The sequence below is a fragment of the Halichoerus grypus genome, chromosome 9, assembly GCF_964656455.1.
Source record: "Halichoerus grypus chromosome 9, mHalGry1.hap1.1, whole genome shotgun sequence".
Lineage (NCBI taxonomy): Eukaryota > Metazoa > Chordata > Mammalia > Carnivora > Phocidae > Halichoerus > Halichoerus grypus.
Window position 1 is genome coordinate 92,964,334 of NC_135720.1, and position 10,658 is coordinate 92,974,991.

General features: G+C 39.4%; 1 protein-coding gene across 3 annotated transcripts in view; it reads right to left on the bottom strand.

The window, feature by feature from the left end:
• LOC118524408 (DNA primase large subunit) overlaps positions 1–9,915 on the bottom strand; it is a 324,736-nt gene extending 314,821 nt beyond the window's left edge. For 2 of the 3 annotated variants that reach the window (XM_078055186.1, XM_036095972.2), the window contains exons 1-5: positions 9,810–9,915; positions 8,912–9,073; positions 6,785–6,888; positions 4,044–4,123; positions 2,527–2,647 (exon numbers count right to left, since the gene is read on the bottom strand). In XM_078055186.1, the coding sequence (XP_077911312.1) occupies positions 2,527–2,647; positions 4,044–4,123; positions 6,785–6,888; positions 8,912–9,065 (459 nt within the window). In that variant the 5' untranslated portion in view covers positions 9,066–9,073; positions 9,810–9,915. Of the gene's footprint in view, positions 1–2,526; positions 2,648–4,043; positions 4,124–6,784; positions 6,889–8,911; positions 9,074–9,253; positions 9,267–9,809 lie in introns of those variants that run through there. The other variant, XM_078055187.1, reaches the window with a different exon arrangement.
• Positions 9,916–10,658: the final 743 nt, after the last annotated feature.

Here is a 10,658-nt window from a genome sequence, read left to right on the forward strand (position 1 = left end):
GTAATGAAATGTTCTAAAATAGATAGTGGTGATGGTTGTACAACTCTGTGATTATACTAAAAACCAATAAATTGTACATTTTATTTTTTTTTCCCTTCCCCTAAGTTGTACATTTTAAAAGGGTGAATTTCAAGATATGTGAATGCTATCTCAATAAAGATATTATAAAATATTATACCTGTGATCTCATATGGAATGTAGAATCTAAAAAAGCCAAATACATAGAAGCAGAGAACAGAATGTTGAATGCCAGGGGCAAGGGGGTGGGGAAAAATGAAACGTTGGTCAAAGAGTCCACACTTCCATTGCCATAATATCATGTGACTATAGTTAATAATACTGTATTCTATAACTGAAAGTTGCTATGAGAGTGAATTTTAAATGTTCTCACCATAACCATGACAAAATTGCAATTATGTGAGGTGAAGGATGTGTTAACTAGTCTTATTGTGGTAAACACTTCACAACATACACATGTATCAAATGATCACCTTGGACACCTTAAGCCTACACAATGCTATACGTCAATTACGTCTCAATAGAGCTGGGGGAAAAAGACACACTGTATGATACTATTTATATAAAGTTCAAAATCAGGCAGAATTTATGATATTAGAAGTCAGGTAGTAGCTAATTTTAGGCGGGAGACAGGAGGTAGTGAATAGGAGGAGGCACAAGGTACACAGGTGATAGCACTGTTCCATTTCTTAACTTTGGTAATGATCACTTTGTGATACTTCATAGAGCTATATAGTTATGATCTATGCACTTTTCTGTACATAATTAAATTGTAAAGTTTAAAAAAAAAAACATGGTTTTTGCTTAAAAAAAATTATACTTGACAATACACTGAGACATTTTGAAATAAAAAATAGATCTTTAGGGGCGCCTGGGTGGCTCAGTTGGTTAAGCATCTGCCTTCAGCTCAGATCATGATCCCGGGGTCCAGGGATCAAGCCCCACGTGGGACTCCCTACTCAGCAAGGAGTCTGCTTCTCCTTCTCCCTTTGCCCCGCCCCCTGCTTGTGTTTTCTCTCTCTCTCTCAAATAAATAAAATCTTTAAAAAAAAAAAAAAAGAATAAAAAACATCTTCAAGGACACTTCTCTATTTCTATCTATCCATCTATCTATTTATTTATTTATTTATAAGTAGGCTCCATCCCCAGCACCCAGCATGGAACCTAATGCGGGGCTTGAACTCACAACCCTGAGATCAAGACCTGAGGTGAGATCAAGAGCCACCCCCGTGCCCTTCTCTATTCATTCCAACAACAGGAAAAAATAAATTATTTTTAATATAAAAGCATACATTAACTGTAAATGATATTAGCAATAATGGACTTCACTAAGGATCTAAGTTAAAAACAAACAAACAAAAAAAGACAAAAGGGAAAATGCATGGGATTTGGGTCAGATGATCTAGGCTCAACACTTTCCTATGCCCACGTAGATGTTATTTAGAAATCTCATGGGGTGGGAGCCTGGGTGGCTCGTTGGTTGGGCGACTGCCTTCGGCTCAGGTCATGATCCTGGAGTCCCGGGATCGAGTCCCACATCGGACTCCCTGCTCAGCGGGGAGTCTGCTTCGCCCTCTGACCCTCCCCCCTCTCATGCTCATTCTCTCTCATTCTCTCTCAAATGAATAAATAAAATCTTTAAAAAAAAAAAGAAATCTCATGGGGCTCTTAGAAAGGAGAGAAACTGCGCAAAGTGCTTCCCTCACACATAATCAACACTAAATGTCTATCAAATGTTTGTTTACTTCCCTTCATGCCATCTCTTTCCACCAACTCAATAACCCACAGTTTCTGTACACCATGAGTATATTTTCCACTTCTCAGAACAATGTCTTTCACTCCAACTTCTACTTTATTTGGTCTCAAGTCACTCATTCTAACACCAAAATGGAGACTCACTCAATCCTACTAACATCTAAGTGCTCCATGACAGAATTTTTCTGCCTTCCCTCCACAGCATAGATCATCCTAAAAAACATAAATCCTATTTCCACCCACAATACTTACACTTGCTAAATATATCCCAGACATTTCTTTTTCATATAGTTACAATACGTAAATCATTCAGATTTGTCTGCAAAATAATTTTTAAAACTCCTCAGAGATTTTACCAACTGACTTTTAAAATAAAGTCTAAACTATATTTCATTACTGGAAATATATACTACCTAGCACTTCTCTATTTCCTTTAATACATTATTAGCTTTAAATCTTCGGCCTAGAAGATTTTGGTTAAAGATGAACCTGTATAAATTAATTTTGTGCTTTCACAAGTCACATATTTAATAAAGTCACTAAATGTGAGACTTTGGTACTAAGGAGCCCCTTTTCTTCTAGTCATGGAAAAGGAAAGGTTCCTTGTGCAAAGCCAACAGCTATTCTTTCACACAGGTACTTCAGAAGAAAACGTAAAGAGAAAGAATGCCACACGTTAATACTAGCACTGAAGGCCAACAGGAAGGGAGAATGATGAAAACAATTTGAAGATGGATACAAAACTATACTTACAGCCTCAAAGTGCAAATGGCTATCCTTTAAGAAATTTTGAATTTTGTCCTTGGGTAAAATACTGAATCGAAATCGAAGGAGATCCATTTCTTGTTGAATGAACCAGCGTCTAAGATCCTCACTGAAATGGAGACAGGGAAATGGTAAGCATAAATGAAAAGCCCAATATTATTTTAAAAGTCCACCAATTATTAAATCCAAGAAATCTTTATGAAATAAAATTCAAACATAAGCAAGACGCCAAAAGACAGAAGCTAAAAGCATACAAGTCCTCTATTATAATAAAGAGTACAGATACATAGCACACACAATCTACCAGGGATGTGCTGAACATGGGGAGAGATATTATGAATATAAAATTAAAAGAATTAAATACAGAATACCTTGAGCCTAGCTGATTATCAAATAATATAAAAGAACACAGTTCATTGCATTTAACTGCAAAATAGTCATTTACATTAGAAAATGGGATATTCCTTCAGCCTAAGGTGGTTTCATCAATGCCAAATAAATAGCAAATTTTTTAAAAGTAACTTTATCTCAAAAAAAAAGTAACTTTATCTCTGAATAGATTATGATCAGAGAAACTCTGAAAGTAAACTTTGCTTACAGCTTTATAATTATAATTTCACAAAATTTAATATGTGCAAGTATACCTCAATTTTTTAAAAGCCAACATATAAATATATTAATTCATAAAATATATAATGGGCATTATTGTTGTCACAAAATAATTTTACTACTGCATGTATATATGATTTAGTTTTTTTTTCCAAAGTGACTTTCACAGATTGTCAGCAATTCATTTACTGCATAAATTACATAAAATGCACATGCTTTTTTACAAAAGAAAAACTCCAGGACCAAACACGGTGAATAATTTCTCAGTTATAATCTTGTGATAGAAAACAATTTCAAGATTCTCATATGCTAAGCCTATTAACAGAAAGAAACAGGAAAAAAAAAAAAACTTACAATAAGTACGCTATTTAGCCAAAATTAATGCAGGGAAAAAAAAGTTAAAAAAAAAAAAAAAAGCAACTAACTCCTTCTCCCTCTGGGTGGCACTATATTATAACAAACGAACTAGCAAAGGAAAAGATCTTATCTAATGGGCACTAGCCCATAGATCTCAACTTCTAAAAATCTGTACCAAATACAAGTATATGTTTGAGTCATTATTTCTTATAAATAGTGCCACTATTTTTTTCTGGGAAAACAGTAGCAAAAGTCCTTCTTCTTCCTGAAATCCCCTCCAATTTCAAATCCCAAATGAAGAGCCTGTCCCATGAAGCTAACAAGTGTTTCAACAGGCAAATTTTAGAAAAGAATTTTTTCAATATTTTTAGTAAACTGGCTTCAAACAATTCGCTACAGCAGTGTTCAACTCATCAATCGCCAGTTTCTGATGTTATTCTGAGTTTTTCAATGTTGAGTACAATACACGTCAGCTTCCCCGTACCAATTTATAACCCAAGATACCAGATTCAACTATGAAAGCATAAATGTATACTCACGACTGGCAATAAGCAAGGCGTAAAATAAAGTGGGAAATATGATCTTTTCTTCGGGGTTCATACTCATTCTCTAAGTTTTCCTAAAAATAATGGCACATGAGTAAGATAAATGCATTGGAATGGTAAGAAGTATAAAGAATTACAGAGTCATCATAAGCCAATGGTAAAGTTAAAGTTTCAAATACAAATTTCATAATTTGCTTTCCAAGATAATTATCATTTTATGTAAGATAGCAATCAAATGAAATGAGAACTGAACTGATATCAACAAAACCTCCTGGGTTTGGACTCCACTCTCTCTTCCTATCAAATCCTCTCCTAACTTCCTTTCTTACCCAGCCCATACCCAGGGCTCTCACCTCTTCAACCACCTCTTCCATCAACCCTCAACTGCTTTCATTTAACCATTTGATAAAACCTAGATTTTAAATAGATCTACAGCTACACTCTATAGTCCTATTCCCAAAACACTGAGAACCTCTGAGGAAAAAAATACACAATTACTGAGAATTTGGAATATTAAAACTTCACAACCTCTAACACGAACTGGACCTTTATAAGCACCAAGGAATCCTTATTCAAGTCCAACACAGTTAAGAGGGAACAAGTCCTGAGCACGTATGAGCTACCAGGCACGGTTATAAGCATTTTTAATCTTATTAACCCATTTAATCCTTTAAAAAATCTCTATGAAGTAAGCACTACCAAATCCCTATTTTAAAGATGAGGAAACTGAGGCACGGGGATGTAATATAATTTTTCCAGGGTCACAATGCTTATGACAATAGAACAGGGATTTGAGACATACTCATCTTTCCTCACTCTTAGAAATGCTGTTTCAGTCTTTACTAGTTGACCCAAGCTCCCTACCACACCACTCCCCTTCTCTCCCAACAGGTAACTTCACCTACTTTACAGAAATTAAAGGCCACGGGCCAACTCCTTCAGCTCCAAGCTTCTGCATCCACACTGTACTACTTTCCCTTCCAACTCTGTGGACAAAAGATCTCTCCCTCCTCCTATATAAGCTAATCCCTAAACCTAAGCCATGCAACCCATCTACTCTTTTGTCCTAAGGATCTTGATTTATCAAATGCTCTCTCAAACTCCCCTCTTCTTTCTCTTCCAGATTTCTTTGCTCAGCTTATAAGCATGTTCAAGTATCTCCTGTCGTGTAGGTCTTCTCTTTTCCCTATAAATTCTTCTTTATTCAGACCTATTTCTCCCGTCTTTTCAGCTAGCCATCTTAAGAGTACATATCCCATACCCACCTCCCTCCTCCAAACACTGCCATCATTGGCTTCTGCCTCTATCTACAAGGCCCCACAGAGCTGATAAATCCAAACAGATTCTGTACAATTCATCTTACATGATCCTAACTTTCTGAAATTATGTAGTTAAGAGTACCACCATGGAGACAAAATGTCCAGATTTGAATCTTGGCTCCACCATTTACCAAATTATAAGCTGGGCCAGTTAGGTAGCTTATCAATAACTCCATTCCCTTACCTATAAAATAAGGGTGACAACAGTACCTGCCTCATAAGACTGTTAACTGGATTACATGGGTTAATATATGTAATGTCCTTAGAACAATCTCTGGGATACAGCAAATAAGCATAATATGAATGCTCGCTGTTGTTACTGCTATGGTATCAGTATTTATACCATGATCATTATTATATCAACTCCAGCCTTCCTTGGCTACCATGCCACTATTATCCCCGATGATCTCCTACCTCTCAGGCAACTCCTTCTCAATCTCCTTCCCAGACTCCCCCAATTCTACTTCACTTTAAATATTGGTATTCTTCACATCCTGTCCGCCATAATCTTCTCACTCAAATATTTTCCTCCTCCTGATGATAGCAACCTTCCTCTTAAATCCATACCTCCACTCCAGATGTCTCCGAAGTCCAACCTGAATGCATAACCAGCTATCCACTAGGCATTTCCATGAGCACCTCAAATTCATGTCTAGAACTCAACATCTTCCTTCTAAGACTTGCTTCTCCTCCTGTATATCACCTCTCAAAATACTATCACCATCCACTTAGTTGTCCTAACCAGAAACCCGGGTGTCATTCCTAACTCTCCCTGCAATCAGTCACTAAAATCTTTTCATTCGACCTTCATAGTATCTTCTAATATCAGTCCTCTTCTCCCCATTCAATTCAGTCTCATCATTTCCAGGCGAACTGGTTTTCCTCCTACCAGACAAGGCCCACTCAATCTGCTGTTGGCAGTCATCTCCCCAAAATAAAAATCTGATCACATCTATCAGATTCGGTTCCAGCACTACCTGGAACTGGGACGCCTTCCCAAACCTCCCCGGTGTGAGCTGGGTAATTATAGGTGCTCTTGGAGTTCCTGGAGCACGCATTTAACAGCACCCTTCATGCTGTGGTGCACAGGGTACATCCGGTAATGTCTGGAGATATCTACTGGGCAGAAGTCAGAAATGCTAATGAGCATCGTACAGTGCACAGAACACTCCCTGCACCAAGGAATTATCAGGCCCAAATGTCAATAGTCCCGAGGTTGAGAAACCCTGCTATATTATAATCATCTGACTACATGTCAATCACCCCTAATGGACTGCAGATATCCCTTCAGGCAGAGTCTATGCTATATAAGTCTTTTTTAAAGCCCTGTGCCTAATGTGAGATCTTTTCCACAACCAAGACTCACTATATAAATATATACAAACTGAAGAACATTTCTCTCCCACTTTTACTTACTCTGAAGGAAAACTTGAGCTTTCTTATCTCATTCTCCAACTTACTCTGGTATGGCTCAGTTCCTTTCACATAGCTCACACCAAGATTTTCAACTGCTTTTAGCACTAGAAAATATTTTTAAAACAGAAGAAAAAAATGTATGATTGCAAGATAATTTTTAAAAACTAAGTCCTAAGACAAAGTCTATGAATAGCAATCCCATAATTACTTGTTTTTAAAACATGACAAGTTGTAATGGCTTTATTTTCTGCAAGTACGTTATACAAATTACGTAAATTTATGGGAAAATAATCTCCATCCATATGCAGAAAATATACATGTCCCATAACATAATCTAATACCAGGGATTCTCAAACAGAGGGAGAGGGATGGGGGATCATTACTGTGTACTGAGCCACCACCGTTGAGGAATTCAAGTGTTGTTATTAAAAAAAAAAATTAAGCACCCCTGTTTGCATCCCTCATGTGGAGCTGTCAGTTTGCTTCATTTACTCAGCAGAGACTCATCAGAAAAAATAGCCCTTCCTTTACTGATGAAGTAGAGGAGAAGACCCAACAGTGAAGAAGCAAAACCCTTCAATGATCCAAATGAACTGTCCCGAATAGATGCACATAACTGTTCAAAGGTTCCCAAAGCACCTTGTCAATCCTTGCTCAGATGAATTCTACTTCCATCATTATGAAAAGCATTTTTATAAGAATGAAAAACTTCTAAAATGAATCCTGAACATAAACCCATGCCCCACAGGCACCTCATTACGGTATCCCAAACTAAACTAATTCTCTTCCCCTCCGTCCTGCCCCTCTTCCTGCCATCCCCATCTCCACTAGCACAGTTTCTAACCACCAGATCATCCAAAATGGAATTTCAGCCATTCTCACCTGCCCCCTCACTCCTCATATCCAAACAATCACCAAATCCTGTCAGGAATACCTCCTCAGTAAATGGCTCCCTTCCTATCCCTGACACTGTTACCGCCTTAGTTCAGGCCTTCACCATCTCACTCCTTAAGTGCCAAACCCAAGGGGCACTTTTCAATCATCATCTTAATCCCTATGAAGCATCCGACACTGCTAAGCTTCCTAAAACCCTTTTCTCCCTTGTCTTCACTCTTCAATCAACAAGCACTGAGTGCTCCCTCTCTGTATTAGCTGTTGTCACTCTGCTCTTCTATTTTTTTTTAAGATTATTTATTTATTTGACAAAGAGAGAGCACTAGCAGGTGGAACAGCAGGCAGAGGGAGAGGGAGAAGCAGGCTCCCCGCTGAGCAAGGAGCCTGAAGCGGGGCTTGATCCCAGGACTCTGGGATCATGTCCCGAGCCGAAGGCAGTTGCCCAACCAACTGAACCACCCAGATGCCCTGTCACTCTGCTCTTCTAAAAGTGACTAACAGTATCTTACCTTACCTTCTGATTTTCCCACAAGGATATCCTGGAACATAAACTCAGAAGACACTGTTATTACTTGTTTCAGTTCATGCCCAGCTTATTTCTTTCTTTCACTAACACACAGAGGATAAGCAGGCCCACAGTACACTGCCACATCCTTCTTATACCCCGATATTACACCATTAGCTTGGCACAAAATGCCCTTGGTTATCCATTCTTCTCCACCTAACCTAAACTTGTCACTGTTCCCTCAAATGTAACATTCTCACTCGTGCCTCCAAGTCTCTGTACAGTCCATTATCTCAGCTTGAAAAAAGCTTTTACTTTTCTTTTGAGAAACTTCTATTCATCCTTTGAGGTCCAGATTACATTTCAACTTCTCTAAGCAGTCTTACTTAATCAGCCTAAGTCACTCCCACCTGTTTCAAAAGCACCACTATTTACCTCTAATAAGACACTTAAAATACTAAATTATGATTATTATTTTGGATGTGTGTATCTATGTACTAGAATACAACTTCAACGAATATGAGAATTACACTATTCATCTGAAAATCCCCACCCAACCTAGAATATAGTGGCACTCAATATACACTATACAGTAAATAAAATAGCAAGCCCTCAATAAATATTTCTTGAATGAATTGAATGAAGGAAATAAATTACTCTCATTCATTCCCCCAAATTTTAAGTGAAGTTCTCAAGAACATACAAACTCTAATTCAAGCATCACTCACATTTAACTCTATCGATAGCCAAGTTTTCAAACTCGATCAAAGATATGCTTTCAGAAGGTGGCTCCAAGTAAAACTGAAGGCTATGAGGGTAGCAAACATTCTTCTGGTCACCTGTCAACCTCAGTTTTTTCCGCTTTCCTCCAGAAAACTGCATCTCGTTACCTTGAAAGGAAACATAAAATGGTTAAAATAATGGCAAATGGAGTTGAAAACAACAAACAACAAATGCAAAAAATAACTTCATATACACAGAAAAAAACTGAAAGGCATTCATAAAATGTTAACAGTGGTTATTCCTGGGTAACATGTCTTTTTGTATTTTCCAGATTTTCTACAACACACCTGTAACAATTCTGTAATGCGAGTGAGGGCCGCGTGTGCAAGGTGAAATGCAGGTGGTGGTCGTAACTTCCGGCAACATCAAAACCAAGCTATGTTGCCTGTGTGCCACCGCCCTTGCACCTCTGCAGTCCCAAGAGTTAAGATGAGATTTTATACGGGTTGCAATCGTGAATTTGGAGGAAAGCACGGTAGGTTCTGGTTTCCAGAGAAGAGACTTAATGGTCCAGGTCCAGTTACTCACTTCCTATCTCATGACCCTGGGAAACAGTACAGGTCTTCCTAATCCAGTCTTTCCGAACTCCCTGTAGGAAGCATCCACAAGCTCCTTATAAAAATTACCCCCCTCGATCCTACCCGAGCCCTTCGGCGAAGCTTCTCTCTCCTCAACTCGCTGGCACCTGCGTCTCTGCCCCAACCAACCAATACCCAATACCCCCACCCCACCATGTTATCCTTCGGCTTTCACCGCTGGCAAAGTGCTCTCCCTTCTTTCCCCACTTGCAAGCCTCAACACCAAGATTACTGTCCATCCTAAAGCCGCAGGAGACCCTCTTACCTGCAACCACACAAAACACGAAAAACACAAACCAACAGACGCTGTTCTCAGATGGCGGGAGAGTTCATATGGGATCGGAAACGGAAGTAACGGGACCACAAAGCCCGCCCCCGACCGTCCCGCCCACCCAGCGCGCGCGCGCCCTGCGCATGCTCCGTGCGGCGCTCCTGGGTTCCTAGGACGTTTAATCCATTTAGCCAGCTTAAAATTATTTAAATACGATCGTTTGCGTTTCCAAATTATACGCTGCCCCTCCTGCATGTACCGCCGGTAGCTTTTGATGATTGAAACTGGGGTACCGGAAGGCTAGCGGCAGAAATTTCCGCGCTCCCAAGGGTATGGAGCTTTAACCCACAGGGCTAGACTGATCACTCGAGCTAGTGGAGGAATAGGCGTTTACTGAGCTCGTTTTGCACCCGGCTCACTATTAGGGGCTCTGTTTTTTCTTGTTTAATCTTTCAGCGACCCTATAAGGTAGGTTGTATTACCCCCATTTTAACAGATGAGAAAGTAGAAGCTAAAAGATGAACGTTAGTTTGCCCATCTATGCACAGTACGTTTTGTTTTTTCCTATGGGACGGCAAGCCCAGTAAAGACAGATTCTACCTTCAGTTCCTCCCCGCCCGCGCCCCGCAAAATAACTGGAACTAGAATGCATGAATGCACACACGCAGAAATCGCTCCGGGGGCTACAGAAATTAGAGGAGATGAGGCTCAGAGGGAAGAAGTAGCGGTCCATCAGAAGCAGTGGGTCAAAGCCACACCAACTCTCCCAACTGAGAGCTCTAGGGTTTTCAAGAGCGAAATAAGCTTCACTTGTGGCCTCTAGGAGGCGTGCCTCACTAAAGT